The sequence below is a fragment of the Ranitomeya imitator genome, chromosome 4 (genome assembly GCF_032444005.1).
Source record: "Ranitomeya imitator isolate aRanImi1 chromosome 4, aRanImi1.pri, whole genome shotgun sequence".
Taxonomy (NCBI): Eukaryota; Metazoa; Chordata; class Amphibia; order Anura; family Dendrobatidae; genus Ranitomeya; species Ranitomeya imitator.
Window position 1 is genome coordinate 633,462,616 of NC_091285.1, and position 23,269 is coordinate 633,485,884.

A 23,269-nucleotide genomic window follows, 5' to 3' on the forward strand; every position below is an offset into this window, starting at 1 on the left:
TTTACCTCAGTATTTGTAGCCAAAACCAGGAGTGGAACAATTAGAGGAAAAGTATAATAGGAACATATGCTCCACTTCTGTATTTATCACCCACTCCTGGTTTTGGCTTACAAATACTGAGGTAAAATACTGACCAAATACTGCTAGTGTGACGGCAGCCTTATCCCAAGGCCATGTTCACACATTCGGAATTTGGTCAGTTTTTTACCTCAGTATTTGTTGTCAAAACCAGGAGTGGGTGATAAATACAGAAGTGGAGCATATGTTTCTATTATACTTTTCCTCTGATTGTTCCTCTCCTGATTTTGGCTTACAAATACTGAGGTAAAATACTGACCGAATACTGAAGGTGTGAACGTGGCCTTATAATCGCTATAGGCGATGCTGCCTGGCCGCGAAGGTCGGCTCCTGTTACCTATAGAGAGTATTAGGATGCATTTCCAGTCGGTTTATCGTCCTCCTTTACCCCATATTACCTACCAGGGACTCGTATTTTTGTTATGAGGGATATTTCATGGCAAATTTAATGAAATTCATAGTTTTAAGGGGACTTTGCGTCTTTTAGTTGATTTCAACAATGACGCAGCCGTCAGTGGTTTCTGAGAACGCTGACAAAACTCTCACAGAGACTCCCAGCGTCTTTTGAGCTTTTTCACTGTAAAGTACGGAGCGTCTTCGGTGCGGAAAATGCCAGAAAAATGGAAATGTCGCCTCTTTTAATGAATCGTTTGGCGTCTTTAAGGGGTTAAAAGACCGAACAAAGAAAGACGACGTTTTTACATAGAGTTGGATATGTTTACTCGAATGAGAGATTTTTCAAGGGGATTTCGGAGCAAAATAACTTAGAGGTGTGAGCGTAACCCTAAAAAAAATCCTTCAGAAAAGTAAAATCTCCAAAAACTTCTTTATAAAGGAGAATTATTTTAGTTTCTGTTCAAATAGCTTTTGGATTTTGAAAAAATAAAAACATTGCTTAAAAAACTACATAGAAAAATATGAAGGCGCGAAAAAAAGTGAGTGCAGGGAATCAGACGATGGTTCTCACTAGGGACAGATTTGTATTATTTTGTAATTTATTTGATTGAATCAATAAAGCTGTAAAAACAAAAAAACTGGAAAAAAAAATTAAACGTCACCTCCGATATTATTCTATTGCTATTGGCTCTTTCTGTAGCTCCGCCCATGCAGCTGACCAATGAACTGCCGAGATGGTTTTAACAAAAGCCTGGCTTCTTCCTTGTTTCATTGGACGTTGCGCCCCGCCTTATGCGTTTTATGACCTATAGGAAGAAAGGAACGATGTGACGTCAGCAGGATGCGACCAATCACAACAAGTAGGAGGAGCTTTGCGCTGGCCTACTCTCTTCTGGGCTCGGCGGCGGGGTCAGGCTGTAGCACACGTGGAGGAGAAGCCGGAGAAGAGCAGAGGTGAGCGGGAACGGGCGTTATTGTGGTGCGGGGGTCGGACACAGGGGAGAGGGTGAGCTCTGGTCAGCGCCGGCCGCGCTCACAGGATGTTCGGGGGATATGGCGGGCAATGGCGGTAGGAGGGATAATCGATGAATGGGTCTGTGGGGACGTCTAGGCCCGGATGTTGTGTGTACGTGCGGCTCCAACCAACACCACCGGGATGGGGGAGGACGCGGCCCCCGCGCGTCCTTATAAATAAAGTTTATTGTAATGATCACACTTTCCCAGAACTTAAGAGATTTTTTTTCTTGTTCCTTTCAACAAACTTTATTTATAATTGTTAAACCAATAGCTACCCATAGTGTGTAGCTGTCAGCTATTTTCCCTGTTATCAGCCACTTCTGCCTGTGTGAGAGAAATATCCCTGGTGACTGTGAGTGAGCGTCACCCTGAGGGCAGTGACTTAGGAGCTGAGAGATCAGGTGATGTTTGACAACTGTAGGCACTTGGAACAAAATGGCCGACTTCTAAAAGTCTCTGGTAGGTGTGATAACAGCTGGGAAAGAAGGCGGCTTCCCTTGGGGTCGGTGCTGGCAGGTGGCGGTTGTACATGGCATGGCGGCTTCCCTTGGGGTCGGTGCTGGCAGGTGGCGGTCGTACATGGCATGGCGGCTTCACGTGGGGCTGGTGCTGGCAGGTGGCGGCTGTACATGGCATGGCGGCTTCACGTGGGGCCGGTGCTGGCAGGTGGCGGCTGTACATGGCATGGCAGCTTCACGTGGGGCCGGTGCTGGCAGGTGGCGGCTATACATGGCATGGCAGCTTCACGTGGGGCCGGTGCTGGCAGGTGGCATTTGTACTGCGCTCTGTCTGAGGAGGGAGACGTGCAGCCCCAGCCATTCTCTATGGGACTGTCGTCGGTCCGGTAGCGCTGGGCGTCACCATCTCCCACAGGCCCGTAGAGCATGAGTGGCGCTGCGGTGCTCGGTCACCCTCTATATGCAGATGCAGCCTGCGGTCACTTCTCCTCTCGCCAATTGATGTCTTACTGACTCGGTAAACACGGCGGCCGCCGCCATTGGGTCATGAGGTTATTACGGCAGCTACCTTTGACCTTTAGTGTTTTGGAAGCCTTGATTTCTCGTGCCGGTTTTGATGGGTTTTGCTCTACTTGGTCACATTGGGAAGGGGGACACTTATAACACACGCCTGCCCCCGAATCTGTTCTGCCGCTCCAGCAGTCTCCTGATCGGAAAAGGTGACATTCACCTGTCAGCTCGGGCTGTACGGTCCGGCGACTGCTGGTTTCGGTCATCATTTGTTCCAGTGCAGGGGGGACTGTTGGTGGATTCGGGGGGGAGAGTATGGCTTCTTTATTTTATAATCCTCCCTTTTTGCTGCTATAAATGAGCAAAATCCCCTTTTAGGGTATGTGCACGCATTCAGGGTTTTTTTTGCGTTTTTTGCTATAAGAACGCTATAAAAAACTAATTAAAAGCGCATACATTATGCATCCTATCACTTAGAATGCATTCTGCATGTTTTGTGCACATGACGCGTTTTATTCCGCGAATAAATAATTTTGCGGTAAAAAAGCAGCATGTTAATTAATTTTGCGGATTTTCTGCGTTTTTCCCGCTATTCTATGCATTTGGAAAAAACGCGTCAAAAACGCATGCGGATTTCTGGCTGAAATGTCCGGTTTTTGTCAGGAAAATTTTTGCAAGAAATCCTGACGTGTGCACATAGCCTTATTGCCCTCCTGTTATGCTGCTTTTTTTTATATCGATCTACTGTATATCTACGAAAAAGTAGACAATCCAGCTTCACAAACTTTTTTTTTTTTTTATAATATAGTATGTATTTTTGAATTCCAAATTCATATCATGGCTACAGGATCCATGAAGAAGGCACAGGAAAGATCTACGTGTTTAACACCCTTAGTCATGATCGTGACTATATACCTGGGACGTGTAGATCTGTATACTATGTCTTCTCCGTGGATCCTGTATCCATTCTATGAATTTGGAATTTTAACTAATTTTTTTGTCACTTCTTTTCTATTGTTCACTAATAAAAAAAAAAAAAAGTTTTACTCCTGGATTTTCTACTTTTTCCTGCTTCTAATTGTGTCCAGGCGCGGACACCTTCCGTGCTTCGCACTACATTTGGATCCTATGTTGGCGAGCTGGATCTTTTCTTGTTGTTTCTTTATTTTTCATGCTGATGACATTCTCCATTGGTGTTATATGCAATTCTCACCAAGGACTCGGTCATTTTTTTCTTTTTCTCTGTAATAACTGCTCATTATCATATCACTTGTCTTACAGACCGATAACACCATGACAGAACAAGATGTTGAAAACGAGCTCTTGGACTATGAAGAAGACGATGAGCCCCAGGCACAAACTGAGACCCCCGCACCAACCAGCAGGAAGGAGGTCAAAGGCTCCTATGTGTCCATCCACAGCTCCGGCTTCAGAGACTTCTTGCTAAAGCCAGAGCTGCTGCGAGCTATTGTGGACTGTGGCTTTGAGCACCCCTCTGAAGGTTAGTCGGTTCATTCCAAGGCTTTAGAGGAGTAAAATACCAAGAAAAGGATGATTTTTTTTTTTTACTAAGATTTGGGTCCATCTTATGGTCGGAATGTAGCTTGTGGGGGTTGAGTGGAGCAGGAGTGGAGAGATGCTGCAGGGGTTGGGAGCAGATGTGTCCTAAGGGTGCGAAGTAAGAGCCATTGGGGAATATGTTGGCGGTGCGAGACAGGAGTGGAGTCCCCGCTGTACATATTGATCTCCTGGCGGTGGGCTTTAGGAAAATGACGCCAAAAGCCGTACATGCATAGATTGAGATCTTGGCTTGTCTTTGAGCCGATATCTCAATGTGCGCATGCTGCAGCACGACGCCATCTTCTGTAGCCCACTACTACTTCTGCCTCATACTGTTGGGACATTCCCTTCTCTCAGCCCAGAGCCTGCAGCATTGCCCCGCTCCTGCCACCACCGGCTTCCTGCAGTGGCGATCCTGCCTCCTGTGATCCCCACTGCTACCGCCGTGCCCCCCCCATAGCGCTACAGTTGCCTTTCAAAATTGGGGGTGGGGGAGTGCATCATATAGTTAGAAAAATGTTATTTCTGTGCCATAGACTGTCCCCATAAGCTCCTCCTGTTGTGACGAGTGGGGTCCAATTTCAAACCTGACAATGAAGTACCGTTTTGGTACCGTGTCTCTTTTTCTTACTAAGCGGTGTATGGGACTCGCCTCAATTGCCAAACCTTGAGGCACAACGCGCATGTTTGATTGCATCTTCATTCATTCTCTGACTGCTTGGCTTTCTCTTCCATTCCCATTGAGAATGAATGGAGTGACAGTCCCGTATGCTCATTGCTGCTCAGTTCAGAAGGTGGACAGAAGCCCTCGTCTGCTGATTTGTTGGTACTTAATGGTGAAATGGAGGCAGCGCTGAACTACATCTTCTGAGGATTGTCGGGTATCCTAGAGGTCATGAATAGGGATGAGCGAATAGCTTCGGATAAGTCCTTATCCGAATAGCTATGGCACTTACCAAATAGCTGCATCGGCAACTCTGATACCTGGAGTGCTCCTGATAGTCAGCTGTTTGGTGCCGCGGCTGTGATAGCCTACTTATTGGGCCGCGACACATGCAGCTGAGGTGAACAGCTGATTATGGGGAGCGCTCCAGGTATCTGATGCAGCTATTTGGATAAGGACTTATCCAAAGCTATTCGTTCATCCCAGGTCATGAACCCATTGACTGTAAAGTAATTTAACCGGGGCGGCACGGTGGCTCAGTGGTTAGCACTGCAGCCTTGCAGCGCTGGAGTCCTGGGTTCGAATCCCACCAAGGACAACATCTGCAAAGAGTTTGTATGTTCTCTCCGTGTTTGCGTGGGTTTCCTCCGGGCACTCCGGTTTCCTCCCACATTCCAAAGACATACTGATAGGGAATTTAGATTGTGAGCCCCATCGGGGACAGCGATGATAATGTGTGAAAAAATGTAAAGCGCTGCGGAATATGTTAGCGCTATATAAAAATAAAGATTATTATTATTATAACCTAGTGAGAATAAAGCATCACAGATGAGTGACCCTTACTTTGTATTGACTTCCGTGTTTTCCTATTGCAGTACAACATGAATGTATTCCTCAGGCCATCCTTGGCATGGATATCTTGTGCCAAGCCAAATCTGGTATGGGCAAGACCGCAGTCTTCGTCTTGGCCACTCTTCAGCAGATCGAGGCGATTGAAGGACAAGTATCGGTTCTGGTGATGTGCCACATACGGGAGCTCGCCTTCCAGATCAGCAAGGAGTATGAGCGCTTCTCCAAGTACATGCCTTCAGTGAAGGTAAGAGAGGCATGACCTCCTCCTCTTTTGTGTGTGTGTTTTTGCACTCTTTCCTCTTCATTAGTATCATGTATTTAATTGCTGTTCTGGTTCTAGGTTGCAGTTTTCTTTGGCGGTCTTAACATCAAGAAAGATGAAGATACAATACGAAAAAATTGCCCTCACATAGTGGTTGGCACTCCGGGTCGTATCTTGGCCTTGGTTAGACAGAAGACCCTCAGTTTGAAGAACGTCAAGCACTTTGTTCTGGATGAATGTGACAAGATGCTGGAGCAGCTAGGTAAGTGGTGGTGGGCAAAGGGTCACTGAAAATCACATATTTTAGAGCTGACATTATATATAGATAGAGATAGATTTCAGAAAAACAGCAGCTGAGGGACAGGGGTTGTTTCAAGCACCACTCCAATGTTTTGCCTTTTTGTTGTTGTTCCCAACTCAATTGGGGGATCAGGTGTTTGGTTACATACTTACCGAACAGCGTCTTCGCCTGTTTTCGGCCCCGCTCAGGTCATTCCGACACCACGTAACTACTTTTGTAACCCGCCGGATCACACATTGTTCCGTGAGTCACTACTTTTTGTCAATACAAGCCTGTGGGACCCAAAATGAGACTTCAGAGCTCCTGTTTGAATTCCCATAGAGGTGCATTGAGAAGATTTTTAAAAAGTGATACACCAACCCATGAGTGATATAGCTGGTAACAACTGAAGTCATGTGCCGGAGCAGGGCTGAAAATGGGTGAAGATGGGTGGTTCAAAAACTGCCTGGGGAGTGAGGTTTTCTGCAAAACCCCATTATCTACTAGTTGAGTATTCCGAGTCAGAGGTGGGATCACTGGTGTCGGACCCCCAATAGCTGATGTCTCTCCATTTGTATCAACTGCCACGTCTGCATTATATTAGTGTCGCAAACTATGTATTGCTCCCTTTAGTGGTGTTGTAGGCAAGATGAACACTTGCTCTCTGTCCATTACAGATAATGGCTGGGGGTCTTGCACTCAGGACACATTACTCTCAGCCACACACGGCTTTACAAAGTGGCAGGACATGGACACAAAGTAGAAAAAATTTGCGCATAGTGTCACTTTGTGGCGTGCTGTAAATATCTTTGTATTTTGCGCTTTTATTAGATATGCGCGGGGACGTGCAGGAGATTTTCCGTCTCACCCCTCACGAGAAGCAGTGCATGATGTTCAGCGCCACACTCAGCAAGGAGATCCGTCCCGTCTGCAGGAAGTTCATGCAGGATGTAAGTATGCTGCTGCTATTGTCACTTTGTGGCCCATTTACTTTTCTTGTTTGGTAGGCCATATTTTGAGCTGGGAAATGTTTGATGTACAGGCAGAGGTTGTCTAGGACCTGACAAACATGGCTGCTGTCTGTATTGTCACAACTGTCCATGAGTTGTTTGGTATCACAGGTCAGCTGCACCGAGGTGCCATGTTTTTTGTGATGCAGTGTAAACCCTTTAACATGTACGCTGCATTACCTACGTCCTGAGTTATAGCCAAGAACTGCCCCAATGCCTTCCTGCTGTGTGATGCCATGTAGTGTTGGCATTTTCACCAGCCTCTGTCCTGTCTTCCAAACTGCGCGTGTCTCAAAGGTGGTGGGAGATGGAGACTGGGCAGTGTTGAGCGTGTTAGGACCCTGACTACTACCGATCTGCTACAGGGCCACACAGAGGTGTATGTCACACAGGTTTAGTTGCTCTTTCAATTTGGAAAACTGACATTTACCAAATGGTTTAGTTTCTTTTTGTTCTGTACATTACATTTTTCTTTTTCCTTCCTTACCTTCTTCCCCAGCCTATGGAGGTATTTGTTGATGATGAGACCAAACTGACGCTTCATGGCCTGCAACAATATTACGTCAAGTTGAAGGACAGCGAGAAGAACCGCAAGTTGTTCGACCTGTTGGATGTGTTGGAGTTTAATCAGGTTAGTATGAAAAATCTGCAGTCACATCTGTATTTGGGGGCTGTGCACCCTGCGGCAGAGCACTACGTTTCAGATCATACATTTAATATTTATGTAGAAGTCTTCATTGACTCAGCTAAAGCCAAATGTGTCCAGTACACAAAGCCACCTTCAGGATATGTGCACACAGTCTTTTTCAGGTGGATTCTGCCGGTAGAACCTCTTAAAACCCCACCAAAAAAAATAACATATTCACAGCAATGTCAGAACAACTTGCTGTACATATGTTCCATCTCATCACTTTTTTTTTTCAAATAATTTTTTACTTTAAAAGAAGTCGAGTGGCTAAGAGGGATTACCTGTCCATTCCTTCTGCTTTAAAACGATGGTGATACCCCAATGTCTAGAATGTCGTGTGCACCTATCCTTCTGAGTTGTTTCCAATACTGAATGGTGCGATCACCACTTGTGAGCCATTACCATGCTCGGAATAGTTGTCACTTCCCATCCCACATATCTCCAAATCAGTCCTTCGCTTCTGTTCAGACTGGTGACTGTAAGCACAATTGAAGGCGCCTCCTAAGGTATAGATGGGCCGAAAGCCGTGGCACATCCTATGGTGTGATGGGAGCAGTGACTGTACTGGTTTAATTTGTCTGTACATCTCTCCTGTAGGTGGTGATCTTTGTAAAGTCTGTACAGAGATGTGTAGCGCTGGCACAGCTCCTGATCGAACAGAACTTCCCAGCCATCGCAATTCACAGGGGAATGATGCAAGAAGAGAGGTGAGTATTCCTGTGTATAATATGTCTGCAAATTTATAGGCAGCATCCTTCTTAAATGGTGGAAACAGTCAGTAGAGCCTACGGTGCAGCTGAGATGCTACTTCAGGAACCCCTAACCTGAGTCACTGCAGCTGCTGTTGAAACTACACCTCCCTGTCATGCCATGCTGGGACTTGTAGTTCAACAACCGGAGTGCTGCTGGCTTATGCCTTTAGTGTAAGCGAATACTGCAAAAATGAAAATAATCCTGTATAGTGAAGACTAGAATGCCAATAAAATGCAGATTTCTGTTCTGAAGCTTGCACAATTGTGATCACAACTCTGGACTTTAAGGGGAACCTCTCAGGTTGAACCATGTCACTAACATTTTTGTCTCAAGTATTTTTCACAAAAATCATTTTTTTTAATATACTTTGATTGCCCCACAACATACCTTCTGTTTCAATCATGAATCTCCCAGCAGATCCTGTGCCCTGACGGTCAGCTGTCCGGGCCTGTGCCCTGACGGTCAGCTGTCCGGGCCTCAAATCCTATGTGCGCATGCTCTGGAGCCGCTGCGTCAGTAGCCACATGATAGTGTTTGAGGGCACACACTATGCCGTGTCACTGTATTCCCGCTCATCCCTCTGACTCAGTGGCTCCGGAGTATGTGCACGAAGGATTTGTTGCCAGCGTCATTGCGCAGGATCTGCTGGGAGATTGCAGTGATGTGAAGGAATGCTAATACGATGGGCGTGGAGAACTTAAAAACTTATTTGACTGACCGTGACTGAAGAGTTAGAGATCCCCACCCCTATGACTGAAACACAAGGTATGTGGGGCGATCCTCAAAGTATAATGTGATATTTGCGATAGATATGCATCACTAACAAGACATTGGGGGCAGGTTAATGGCAATAAAGGACGTGACCAGATCCCTTTTAATAATGTGCAGTGATAACAGTACACTTATACACTTATTGAAGGTCTTGGCTGTTGTGAAACTGCAATTCCCAACATTCCCTGACAGCCTGTGGATGTTGCGGAATGCTGTGACTTGTAGTCGCACAGCAGCTCAATCCCTGCTGTAGACGTTCCTTGTTTTGGTATAGATGGCTGACATAATATCTGTCCTGCAGGCTCTCCCGATACCAACAGTTTAAAGATTTCCAGAGAAGAATCTTGGTAGCTACTAATCTCTTCGGACGCGGTATGGACATCGAAAGGGTCAATATTGTGTTCAATTACGACATGCCGGAGGACTCTGACACCTACTTGCACAGGGTAAGCCCCCGGACTGTAACTTGTGTGAACCCGTACATCCTTATGTCTATTTTCATGTCTTATGGCCTAATCTCGTTCCTTTTCTCTTGTCCAGGTGGCTCGTGCGGGCCGATTTGGTACGAAGGGTCTGGCTGTTACTTTTGTGTCTGACGAACAAGATGCCAAAATTCTGAATGACGTTCAGGACAGATTTGAAGTCAATGTGGGCGAGTTGCCTGATGAGATAGACATATCTACTTACAGTGAGTATTAAGGATTTTGATAAAACGTTGTGACTGTGACACCCGTAGATTTTTCACAGTTCTTAAGCTAAGTTCACATTTGCGTTGTGCGGTGCTGCGTCGGCGACATAACACATGCACAACGCAGCGTTTTGTGACGCATGCGTTCATTTTAGCATGATTTTTGGTGCAGAAAAAACTGCATCATGTAGCGTCCTCTGTGCCCTGACAGTTGCGCCAAAATGACGCATGTGTCACAAAACGCAAGACAACGCATGTCCATGCGCCCCCAATGTTAAATATAGGGACGCATGCGTCGTTGCGGCTGCGCCCGACGCTGCACTGCACAACGCTAATGTGAACGTAGCCTTAGATGGAAGGGTCCCCAGCTCCAGGTTAGAGTGGCCCTTGTGACTTTTTTCCTATACATGTCCTGCTGCTGTCAGCTGTAGAAACCTTCCCTAATTGAGTGTTGGGGGAACAGTCCCTCATTTGTTCTACAATGGGGGATGTGGTGTATAGCCCATTAATGTCTTGGACAGTGCCTTTTAAAGGGACTTACAGCACAGAATGACTGTTCAAACAAAGCACAGGTGCTCGGTGCCTCATGGTGGGGCCAAAAGTATAAGTGCATCTTCCCACCTACTTGTATATATATATATATATATATATATATACACTATGGAGGGACAACAAGTCGATAGGAATGTGCACCAAAGTGTTGGTTGTGCCAAGGGTGCACCAAGCGTCTGTACTTGGGTTGATCAGTCATTCTGTGCTGACACCCCCTTTAAAGAGTTGTTTCCAGCATTTAGGTTATCACTGTTCTTTGGGTAGGTACCTAATGTTGGACATATCCATCTAATAGATGCTTTGCCTAAAGCCTGCATTTATATCTTCCTGTACATTAGAGGCTTGTAAATTCGCTGAGTAATTAAAGGGTATGTCCTTTGTGTCACGGCTGTTCTTGGGTGTAAGACACCTCAGCTCCCATCCCCTTCAATAGGAGCTGAGCCGCAGTACCTGAGAGTGACCACTGCACAGTGTATGGAGCTGTGCTGTTTTGGCTTTGTACAGCCACCTGTCATGGGGGGGTCGATCATCGGGCGCACTCTCATGGTCTTTTGCCACCTCTTGTTGGCACAGCCGTCACAAGGCAAATGTCTATAGAAGTAATACGCAATCCTGGGGCCGAGCAGAAGTTGTATCTGTTTATTAGCTTGGTATACAAAGTGCATGTCTATATAAATATGTACCACAGGCATTGGAAGCATGGGGGGTAGGATATGTACCCCCGATCTATGCGCCGCGCTCACATCTGCTTCTCTCCTCTCTCCACAGTTGAACAGTCGCGATAACCCGGCCTTCTCCGTTTCTTCAGTTTTTTCTTCTGGCTCCTCATTTGTTCTCTCGTCTGGCCGCACCGCCCGTGACAAAATTATTTTGATTTTACAACATTGTTGGTTTTTTATTCATGGCTTTTATGTAAAGAAGGGGGAAAAAAAATTAAAGGTTTTTTTATGGTTTGGATCTTATATTTGTGAATTGTGATCAGTGCGGCGATCTGTCGAGGTTTTCCATTATGGTGTTCTCTTGAATTAATATTCTGTATTGAAAGCAGCCAGGCGGTCGTCTTTTTGTTTGGCTAAGCCGAATGGTGGGGGAAATATCTTTAGGAAGACGCTTATGATAGGGCGTCCATTAGTAGCCGAGCACCAGTCATCATAAGCCAGACTCCTTGCCTGCTTTGGCCTGTAAGGAGACATAGAGCATTCAGTTAACAGTAAGGTGACCGTTCAAGGACGTGTCGGATTGATACAAAAAATGCCGTGAATTTCCTGCAGATCTCAACTTCTACATTTTCAAGGATGAAATCTGCAGAGACATTCCTAAATCGGTAGAAGTGCAAAGTGTCCGTGACCTTCGGTGGGTCTAATGGTCTCCACTTCCTTTTGACCATAGTGTATACTTATGAACCTGTCAGGAAATCTACACATTACACCAGCAGCAGCTTTTATGACCTCCTATTCTAAATCATTTGGCATTAACCCCTTCCCGACGTGCGCTGTACATAAACATATTCTCGAAACAGTGTATGTACGGCGCCGCGATCACACGGCCTCGCGCTGAGCAACATGGCGATCGGGTGCAAGTGTCAGCTCTATGTGAGAGCTGACAGTGCAGCAATGCCCACCATTCTGCCACTGTCACTAGTGACAAGGGGGGGGCTCCCTGTGTGCTCCCATCAGAACAATGCCGGGTCCTGCAGGGATGGTAGTGTGATGCACTACTATGTATAGTACAAGACTTTCGTTGCTTCGGGTCCCCTAAAGGGTCTAACAAGTACAGTAAATAGTGAGGAAAAAAATGTTTGAAAAAAAAAAATACAAAAGTTGAAATCGCACCCCTTTTTGCCCCCTTCGGGGTAAATAAACAAAAAAAAAAGAAATGGGAAAGTTCTGCCTGCTGGTAAAGTATTTGTGATCAGTCCATCTTTATTAGATTTAAAAAAAAAAAAAAAAAAAAAAAAACACATAAAAAATAAGGTGTAAAAAGACTGTCACCAAGTGATGCGTTTCGAACTCAATCCAGTGTTTTTCCAGAGTCTACATATCATTTTTTTTTTTTTTTTTATTTAACAAAACACATTCTGTGTTGACGTGCTAATCAAAGTCTGAGCTATCAAAATCTAAAATTAATCCGAAAATGCAATAAGAGGCGATCAATACGTGTCCCCAAAATGGTATCCATAAAAAAAAAAAATCCACACAGAGCACAAATAATTATAATTAAACCCTCATATAGCCCCATATCTCGAAAATTTATAAATATTACTGGTCTAGAAAAATGATGACAAAAGATTTTTTTTTTTTTTTTTGTTTTATACAAATTTTTTAATTTTATTTTCACCACTTAAAAAAAAAAAAAATAAACTTTGGCATCTGCGTACTCGTACTAACTGGAGAATCATATTACCAGGTCAGTTTTACCACATCGTGAACATGTTAAATAAAAAAAAAAAAGCAATTGTGGAAAAATATATATATATATATATATATATATATATATATATATATATATATATATATATATATATATATATATATATATATATATATATATATATATATATATATATATATATATTTATTATTAGAAACACTTGCAATTTGTTTCCTGCTTTCCAGTGCATCGTGTGCTAAAATGAATGATGACATTCAAAAGTACAACTCGTCTACCAAAAAAAAAAACCCTCATCCCGCTATGTGGATAGAAAAATAAAAAAATAAAAGTTATGGTTTTTGGGAAAAGGGGGAGGGAAAAAAACATGGAAACTAGCCTGGTTGTAAAGGGGTTAAACACCTCTAAAACAAGACTGGCAGGATGTTGGTGGCAGCCTCTTACCTTGCTGTGTGTCTGCGTATTGCTGGTGTTGCTGAATTCGGAGTAAACTGGAGCCTTGAAATGTGCGAGTGCGCATAGCCACATCTTATACTCTGCCCGGACCTGACGGATGAATGTAGCAGAGAACAAGTTGTGGGTCAATGAATAGGATTATGGTGAGAGCGCTGAACCCCCGAGTCCCCCTCTCCGTATTGTGCCCCCTTTCTTTCACCTTTTTGTGCATGAGGCAGTGCAGGCAGAAGATCTGTAATCCTTGCAGTGTATTGAGGATGGTGAAGGCGTATACGAAGAAGGGGGTAGCAGAGCTGAACATGAAGAAGCCGAACACCCAACAGCTTCCCAGGATACACAATTGGGCCAAAGATGTTACCGTCAGGGTCCTATAATATATAATAAACCCATAATAGTACAATCTAATATATAAAGCTGAATGTGTGTATGTCCGGGGTTGGCATCTGCACCGTTGCAGCTACAGCCACAAAATTTTGCACAGTCGCACGTCTGGACCCCGAGAGCGTCATAGGCTATGTTGTGAGGTGAAATTTTAACCCTGCACTTTCCAATTCACCAAACAATTTTGCCCCTATCTACATAATGGGGAAAAAGTGAAAGGAAAAGTGTTGGAGACGTCGCAGCTACAGCCACAAAATTTTGCACAGTCACACGTCTGGACCCCGAGAGCGTCATAGGCTATGTTGTGAGGTGATGACATACAGATATATACTATGTACAGAGGAGATGACACACAGGTACATACTATATACAGGAGGAGATGACATACAGGTATATACTATATACAAGAGGAGATGACACACAGGTATATACTATATACAGGAGCAGATGACCTACAGGTATATACTATATACAGGAGGAGATGACATACAGGTATAGGCTACATATAGGAGGAGATGACACACAGGTATATACTATATACAGGAGGAGATGACATTCAAGTATATACTGTATATAGGAGGAGATGACATATGGGTATATACTATATACAGGGGAGATGACACAGCAGGTATATACTATATACAGGGGAGATGACATACAGGTATATACTATATACAGGGGAGATGACATACAGGTATATACTATATACAGGAGATGACATACAGGTGTATACTATATATAAGGGAGATGACAAACATGTATATACTGAGGTGAAAATGAGAGGACTGAGGGAAAATAATGGAGTGATCGGAAAATGACAGATGTGAGGTCGAAATGACAAGTGTTAGGGGGAATGAGAGGAGTGAGGGAGAAAATGAGAGGTGTGATTGAGAAAATGAAAGATGTGATTGGGAAAATGAGAGGCGTGATGGGAAAATAAGAGAAGTGAGGTGCTATAACTAACCACAGATATTTACTATGCCCAGGCAACGCCGGGCTCTTCAGCTAGTATATAATAAACCCATAATAATACAATGAGCCATAACTTGGGGATGTACAACTGGAGAGTAGTGATGAGCAAGCATGCTGGGATTAGGTGTTATCTGCTTGGGTGGTAACCGAGTGACTTCAGCATGCTCGAATAATATGTTTGAGTCCCCCGCATCTGCGTGTCTCATGGCTGTTCGACAGGCACAACATATGCAGGGATTGCCTGTCTGTTAACCAATCCTTACATATGTTGCATCTGTCGAACAGCCGAGAGACATACAGACACGGGGACTCAAACATATTATTCGAGCATGCTGAAGTCACTCGGTCAGCACCCAAGCATTCTGAGAAAACCTTTTCCCTGCAGTTTCGCTCAACACTACTGGAGAGCCAAAGGTTGGAGACCACTGGTCAAGCCAAAATCATCATTGCCCTTACTGGATATATGTATGAAGGCATGACGTCTCCTGGGGTTAAATAAAGGATTGGACATGACTAATCTTTTAATCTCCCAAGACTTTTTTTTTTTTTTTTGTGTGTGTGTGTTATGTTATTCATTGAAATTTTTCAAAATGGCTCCCAATGGTTATGAATTTTGCACAAATACAAAACGCTCATTTATTTATTTTATTTTCGTGCAACTTTTTAGTGCATGTTCAGCTAAAAAATGAGACTTTTTATTTTAAGGTCATAATTGATGAATCACTTGAAAACATTGAGACCCGCCCACCAAACCATGGCCACAATAGTGAACGTAAAAACACAAATCCGGCAAACATATATAAAATACATCTTTAAAAAATTGCTCGCATTAAAAGGAAAATAAGCAGCAAATGAAAAACTGGGAAAAAAACACATTTCAATTTAGATTAAAAATGTCCTCACTTGGGAAAAAAAAAGGCTCCTACCTATAGGCTATGTGCACACGTTCCCGCTAAACACTAGCGTTTTTCAAGCGATCTGTAGCATCTCTTGGAAAACTGATTGACAGGTTGGTCACACTTCTCAAACATCGTGTGACCAACTTTTTTAGTATTGATCCTGCCTATGTAGCATCAATGGTAAAAAGATATAATGTTAAAAATAATAAAATTAAAAAATCGTGATATTCTCACCTTCCGACGGCCCCCGCAGCCTTCCCGCTCCTCGCGATGCTCCCGTTCCCAGTAATGCCTCGCGGCAATGACCCCAGATGACCGCTACGTCATCACAGGTCATTGTCGCAAAGCAATACTGGGAACGGGAGGAGCGGGAAGGCTGCGGGGGCCGTCGGAAGGTGAGAATATCACGATTTTTTTATTTTAATTATTTATTTTTTTACAGGTATATGGTTCCAAGGGCCTGGAGGAGAGTATCCCCTCCTCCACCCTGAGTACCATCTGCACATGTTCCACTTACTTTGCACATGATGGGCATAGCCCCATGGGGGAAGGAAGCGGATCAATGCATTCCTATGTGTGCGGAATCCCGAGATTCCGCACAAAGAATGAACATGCTGCGTTTTATTTTCCGGAATGCGATTCTGCCGCGGAAAAAAAAAAGCAGCAAGTGCACAAAAAAATGCAGAATGCATTAAAAATGATGGGATGCTTATGTAAGCTTTTTTTTTTTTTTATTGTTTTTTCGGTGGAAAACGGCCGAAAAAACGCTAAAAATCCTGAATGTGTGTCCATAGCCTTACAGCGTATATTTACGACTTAAATAATTTTGTAATAGATGTGACCATAGCAAATATGTTTTTTTTTTTTTTTTATATTTTTAATTTAGTTTTGAGGAAGAGGCATGATTCAAGCATTTCTGATTTTTTTATTTTGTTTTTTTTTCTGGTCCCCCCAGGGGGAACTTTGATTACCTGTACTACATACATGAATATTTACGGTAATTTCTGCTGTGTATAGTGACATTTATGATCCCCAGTGAAGCCCAGACACAGGTTGGCTTTAGTAGGCCCCTTGTTACCATGACAGGTCACTGGCACCCTATGATTCTACATGCCACCGGGATGGTGCCATGTTAGATTAGAGGCAGATGCTGGCTGTATAACACAGCTGGCCCCTATCATTTATGTAGCGCCATGCATTTTATGGCAGATGTCGGGATGGGATTGTGTCTGGCCCTCTACACAAGTGAATGGGTCTGGAAAGCCATACCACATAGCCTCGATTTTGAGAGTTGATGCAGCCTCAAGCTGCTTTGACGAGATGAAGGGCAAAATGGCCATCGCGTTGCTGAGGGGGCTGTGTCATAAAATGTGTTGAATGAAACCTTCCAATGGAGAAAAAAAGTGTTCTTGTGACAGTCATAGTAATGTGAGTATCACAGGTAAAATTCTGAGGGCTAAGAACATTAGTGACTTGCCACTTACCTGATTCTTTTTAGTTTTCCTTGCTCTGGGCTGAGGGAAGACATTTTATCTGCCAGTTTCCACACAGTGAGCACAAAAATCCCACAGTTCACCTGCATCAGAGAAGTATGTTAGTAGCCTCCCAAATTGTCATGACTGGACGACTGGGTCGGAGCATGTCCAGCGTGGCAGGTCCCAGTAGCAGTGGTTGGTAACAAGGATAGACAACCAGCATCATGGACATCTAAGACTCATCCATAGGGTGGAGCGCTAAGAGCCTATTTGGTGATATCCAACCGAAGATGGAGAAAAAAAAATGCTGAAAATGTTACAACTGGGCATCTCTGGGATTGTATAGTCACAGGCCGGTCAACGCCATATGAGCACCAGAACTAGGCCGTGGAGCAATATAAGAAGCAGCCTGGTCTGATGAATTTTCTTTTATATCATGTGTATACCCGGGTACATGTGCATCACTTTACAGGATGTATTCCACTCCCTGACAGAAGTTATGTTGCTTATCCATGCAAAAACTCTTACTGTTTCACTTATTCATTCTCGTCTGGACTATTGTAACTCTCTACTAATCGGCCTCCCTCTTGCAAAACTCTCCCCGCTCCAATCTGTCCTGAATGCTGCAGCCAGGATCATATTCCTCACCAACCGTTACACCGATGCCTCTACCCTGTGCCAGTCATTACACTGGCTACCCATCCACTCCAGAATCCAGTACAAAACTACTACCCTCATCCACAAAGCACTCCATGGCTCAGCACCACCCTACATCTCCTCCCTGGTATCAGTCTACCACCCTACCCGTGCCCTCCGCTCCGCTAATGACCTCAGGTTAGCATCCTCAATAATCAGAACCTCCCACTCCCGTCTCCAAGACTTTACACGTGCTGCGCCGATTCTTTGGAATGCACTACCTAGGTTAATACGATTAATCCCCAATCCCCACAGTTTTAAGCGTGCCCTAAAAACTCATTTGTTCAGACTGGCCTACCGCCTCAATGCATTAACCTAACGATCCCTGTGTGGCCTATTTATAATAATAAAAAAAAAAAAAGGTTCCTCGCATCATGTTCTCATACACTTTATGCAGTATTAGCCCTCTGTGTCTGTACTGTTACATACTTAGGCAGGTAACTGGTTCATGCAGCTTTACATGAACACCCGAGCCTTACACTATAGCTGGTCCGAATAACTAAAGCAATTGTTACCATCCACCTCTCGTGTCTCCCCTTTTCCCCATAGTTTGTAAGCTTGCGAGCAGGGCCCTCATTCCTCCTGGTATCTATTTTGAACTGTGATTTCTGTTATGCTGTAATGTCTATTGTCTGTACAAGTCCCCTCTATAATTTGTAAAGCACTGCGGAATATGTTGGCGCTATATAAATAAAAATTATTATTATTATTATTATGTACATAAAAGCTTATAATCTGAAGTTAAATTCATCCATTGGTTGTATAAATTATTCTTTTGAAAGCTGAAACCCTCCAAAATGTGGTTTAGGTTAAGAAAATAAATTGCCATCAATGCAGAAATATTCATCTGTTAATGGACACAGAATGGTCAGATTTTGGCAAAGACAAAAGTTTTTGTCGCCCACAGAAAGTAATGTGATATTCAAACAAATAACGTAAAATACAAATATATGTTGCATAACATTGGTGAATGAAGTTGTGGTGCTATTAGTCATATTTAATATTTTGTGTGACTTCTATGAGCTTTGAAGGACTGCATCCATGCGGTTCAACAATGATTCATACAATTTATTAATGAAGTCATCAGGAATAGCAAAGAATGCAGTCTTACATGCCTCCCAGAGTTCATCTAGATTCTTTGGTTTTGTCTTCCAAGCTTCCTCTTTCATCCTACCCCAAACCTGCTCAATGATGTTCATGTCTGGTGACTGGGCTGGCCAGTCCTTGTGCACCTTGATCTTTTTTGCCTGGAGGAACTTTGTTGTAGAGATGGATGTAGGAAATTGAGCACAATCCGCTGCAGAATTTGACCCCTTTTATGATTTGGGATATAAGAGGTAGCTAATACGTCTTGATATTTTAGGCTATTGATATTGCCTTCCTCCTTGCAAATGTTTCTCAGACCCCCATGCTGAATGTAACCCCAGACCATGATCTTTCCACCACCAAATGTAACTGTTTTCTGGGTGCATTTTGGATCCATACAGGCTCCAGTAGGTCTCCTGCAGTATTTGCGGCGGCTGTGGTGTAATTCTACTGAAGATTCATCAGAGAAATCCACTTCTGCCACTTTTCCAGCGTCCATCTGTTTAGCAGACTGTGGGACTTTGCAAATGCCACACAGTTTTGTATTTGCCTTTTGTTTAGTGCTGGCTTCTGGGCACTGATTCTACCATGGAGGCCATTTTGAGACAAAATCCGAGAAAATGTTCTAGTTCTAGTTGACACATATAAACTGTGCAGGAGGTGTGGGTTAAATCCGCGCTGCCTCCTGTTTAACCCACACCTCCTGCACAGTTTATATTGTCATACGGCCGTTGATCGGCTTGTGGATCTGCAGCAGCCAAAATCGCTACATGCTTTTCATTCAACAAAATCAGGTGAGCAATTCTAAGAAAGCTCTCTTGGTTATCTAGAGGATAAGACCCTATTTTGCGCTTTGTGTCTCCATTTTTTTTCCTAGTTGACACAGGGACTTGAGGTGATCAGGCCTGTTGGAGCTCTGCTGCAGTGGAAGAGGGGTTTGCTTTGGATTTTCTAACCAACAAACGTTCCTCCTGAGCAGTTGTCTTGCAGGGTCTGCCGGACCTGGGCTTGTCAAACACATCTCCAGTCTCTGCGAATTTTTTTTTTAATTCTTTGTACTTGACGCTGAGACACATTAAAGGTGCCAGCCACCTCTGCAGTGGATCTGGTCTTCAGCCTCTTGAGAATCCAGGCTTTGTTCGCAGGGTGGATTTTTGGCATGTTGTCAGAGCTCAAGTTGCAATTCAAGTGTCGGTCTGGGGTGCTGGGTTTCTTCTTTTTATACACACACACTAATTAACCGATCATTTACTGAGCACAGGTGAGGATGTAAACTAGGCCCCATCTCACTGCCTCTGTTGGCTCATCGTCTTCCCATACACTCCCTGACAGAAGTTATGTTGCTTATCCATGTTATGTAAATAAAAGCTTATAACCTGACGTTAAATTCATCCATTGGTTGTATAAATTATTCTTTTGAAAGCTGAAACTCTCTGAAATGTGGTTTAGGTTAAGAAAATTATTTGGTATCAATGCAGAAATATTGATCAGTTAATGGACACAGAATGGTCAGATTTTGGCAAGACAAAAGTTTTGTCGCCTGGTCATATAATGCACCCAATCCTGGTTTACATCCTCACCTTATTTCTTGACACTCTCCACAAGGAGAAACATTACCCTTTAGATCCCAGTCTTAAGCCTCTCACCTAGACAAATCAGATCTCATACTTTGCACTAATGAGAGGGCAACACCCCGAAGCACTGTCTGCAAATCGAGATTTTGATTTGGCTTTTATCGTAAGTCATATTGCAAGGCTCGTTAAAGAGTTGATATTGATTTTTAGGATCGATGGCACAAGAGATCCAGTCCTCTTCCTTTCTGAAGAGACAATTTGCATATACCTAAAGGTCTTTAAAACTCCTAGCGGCAATGCTGAATTTCAGGTGAATAGGAGATTAGGGGGAAGTCTGTGTTTAGACCACCACTCTTCAGGCATTATTCATGTATCCAATGGATAAGAGAAAAAAAAATTCAGCCTCATTTTGTGGAACTAAAACATTAAGGTCTTGATTTGTCAAGCGGTTTTTTTTCCAGTTCTCTGGCATAAAATTACTACATGAAATTTTGCACAACTTTGCCCAATGATTTGGCAATTTATGACATTTCTATTCTAGTCTGGACCTGCTCTGCCAATTTAGTGGATAGAGCTTGGGTGAGATGGGGCATTATCTGTGTTCCATAAATTCATCATAATTTACACAACAATAATTTCATAAATTACCGAATTGGCATATGGCAGCTGAAAGTGGCACTAATTTAATTAAGGGACAGATGGGCTCCTTCTTGTACTGTACACATGCGGGCTCTGCTTCTGTAAGCAGGCTCAATGGGATTCTTAGTGGGGAAACCGCTGTTAGATACTTCTGGCACAGCTTATCTCCCTTGAGAATAAAGAAGCGGGCATAATGGGTTCAGCAGGGATTGTCAACCTCTAGAAGAAGAAGTTTAGATGTGTGACTTGAAAATGTACTTACCAGGATAATCACACATACGGGTCCCATAAAAGCCCAGATAAAACCATTCTCAAGAGACAACCAGCAACTGTGAGACAAGATAGGGGAAAGAGTTTAGGAGATTGTTTTCATTTACATGCTCCAATTTTGTTTTGTTTTTTGTTTTTTTTTTTTACCAAAAACCAGAAAAGAAAATTTAATTAAAAGTGTTTGAAGAGTGACCATTAAAGGAAAAATCTAAAAATGTAACTTTCGGTTACAAGGAAGCCATTTGCCTCATTACTAAAGCTTTTCCCTGTATTTTAAATTGGGACTTCTTAGCTGCGGCTCCTCCATCATGGCTGCCATTTCAGAAAAGAGGAGGATCATTTTCAGTATAGATTCCCAGTAGCTTATGATAATTACAGCTTTGGACTTCAACAGACAACTGTGGAAAAGAAATTGTCTGTCTATAAAGACCTACATGAATCTGCAGAACGATGGGTGGGCGTCTTCATTCTGGGAATTCTTTTTTTCTAGAGGTCACTTTTGACGCTTCCGGATCCCCTACTGGTTTCTACTTTTTGCTGCATTGATGATGTCCTAACATGGACATATACGGTAGTTTTGAAAACTTTATGGATGACCCAATCACATTCCTATTACTTGATCCTGGTGGATCTTCCAACACAGTCTCTAGTGTCTTGTTACATGATGAAGGGGGCTAGTTGTTTGACTCAGTTCATTAGCGTTCACCTTTAGGGATGACAAAATTTGGAGTATAATTGGTCTGCACTCTTTATAAATGGAAACGGTGGTGCTGGTATAGTGGACACGAGTCCCAGATACTAGTAATATAAAATTATACCGCACTCACAAGTGGAATAACATGCAAAAAATTGAACAATTTATTGTGTACAACAATAACATAACATCACTATACGGAGTCCAACATCAAAAGCGTAAAAAATGACGTTTCGGACCCACCGGGTCCTTACTCATAAACCGCTGCGGAAAGAAAAAGAAAAACATGCCATATATACATAAGATAACATACATAACAAAAAATAAAATCCACATAACATATAAATAGTACACAATAGGTAGAGGAACCCCAAATTAATAACCCCGAAGTACAAAGAAATAACACCACTATCAAAACGTGTCTACCTCTGAGATCTAAAAGCACACATGTGAGGAGAGAGTACAATGAGATTTACCTTTGGTGGAGTGATGTGTAATATGTGAGTACACCCAAAAGGGTAAAGATCGTATGCTGTGGGAAATAACGTAAGGATTAGATAAGACTAGATCATAAGGATAAACCAAAAAGAAAGGAATAATGATATACCTAGCTGGATGGTAGAAGGCGTTAGTGTAGGGGATATGCCACATATGTCGCACCTAATGAATAAAGGATGCAGTGTGTGAAGGAACAATTGTCTAACACTGATAAAGAGCCCAAATATGTATGAAGTGCAGGGTATTTACCTTATGTGTCCGTCTGAAAAAGCTGCGCTCCCGCGCCCTGCTATGGCTGTGTGCACCGGTAGCAAAAAGTGGGCCCTTTATATCCCCCTCACTAGACGCTGTTGCCAGGGTAACCCCGCCCCCGGAAATGACATAGATGTTGATGAGTGCGCAAGCGTCCCTGTTGTTATGGACGCTATACCCGGAGCCGGCCGGCAAGTGGGGCGCGTGCGCAGTGAGCCCTGTGCGGAGATACTATGTCTTCGTCGGCAAATCGGGCGCATGCGCGGTAAGTTCCGGCATCGGACTCTAAGTGCTAAAGCCGCTATCTGTAACATACAGTTGGAGCTCGTGTGCGGGGGTATCCGGCGGTAACCCTAAACTGTACAGGTCATGATAAAAGAAGAAACCTCCCTATTACATATAACAAGGGCATAATAAAAAAATAATAATGAAATAAGCTGGTCCCCATGT

At 43.4% G+C, this 23,269-nt stretch overlaps 2 protein-coding genes across 4 annotated transcripts in view; one reads left to right on the plus strand and one right to left on the minus strand.

Annotated features, from left to right (window-relative positions):
• The first annotated feature begins 1,322 nt into the window (after positions 1–1,322).
• DDX39A (DExD-box helicase 39A) lies at positions 1,323–11,501 on the plus strand. Its single transcript, XM_069766786.1, has 10 exons — positions 1,323–1,428; positions 3,741–3,960; positions 5,559–5,779; positions 5,876–6,059; positions 6,909–7,027; positions 7,587–7,718; positions 8,373–8,482; positions 9,601–9,745; positions 9,840–9,987; positions 11,308–11,501. Exons 2-10 carry the CDS (start codon positions 3,753–3,755, stop codon positions 11,322–11,324), a joined length of 1,284 nt encoding a protein of 427 aa, XP_069622887.1. The 5' UTR covers positions 1,323–1,428; positions 3,741–3,752; the 3' UTR covers positions 11,325–11,501.
• Positions 11,164–23,269, minus strand: part of LOC138677008 (adhesion G protein-coupled receptor E5-like) — a 155,297-nt gene continuing 143,191 nt past the window's right edge. For all 3 annotated transcript variants that reach the window (XM_069766785.1, XM_069766784.1, XM_069766783.1), the window contains 5 exons: positions 21,368–21,434; positions 17,120–17,211; positions 13,583–13,751; positions 13,372–13,473; positions 11,164–11,718 (listed from right to left, as the gene is read on the minus strand). In XM_069766785.1, the coding sequence (XP_069622886.1) occupies positions 11,689–11,718; positions 13,372–13,473; positions 13,583–13,751; positions 17,120–17,211; positions 21,368–21,434 (460 nt within the window). In that variant the 3' untranslated portion in view covers positions 11,164–11,688. The remainder of the gene's footprint in view (positions 11,719–13,371; positions 13,474–13,582; positions 13,752–17,119; positions 17,212–21,367; positions 21,435–23,269) is intronic.

Bases quoted from the DNA above. Each gene is read 5' to 3' on its own strand.
- DDX39A (XM_069766786.1), top strand. From the start codon at position 3,753: ATGACAGAACAAGATGTTGAAAACGAGCTCTTGGACTATGAAGAAGAC. The intron at 5,780-5,875 runs GTAAGAGAGGCA...TTCTGGTTCTAG, and splicing joins AGTACATGCCTTCAGTGAAG to GTTGCAGTTTTCTTTGGCGG. The intron at 8,483-9,600 runs GTGAGTATTCCT...TCTGTCCTGCAG, and splicing joins GGAATGATGCAAGAAGAGAG to GCTCTCCCGATACCAACAGT.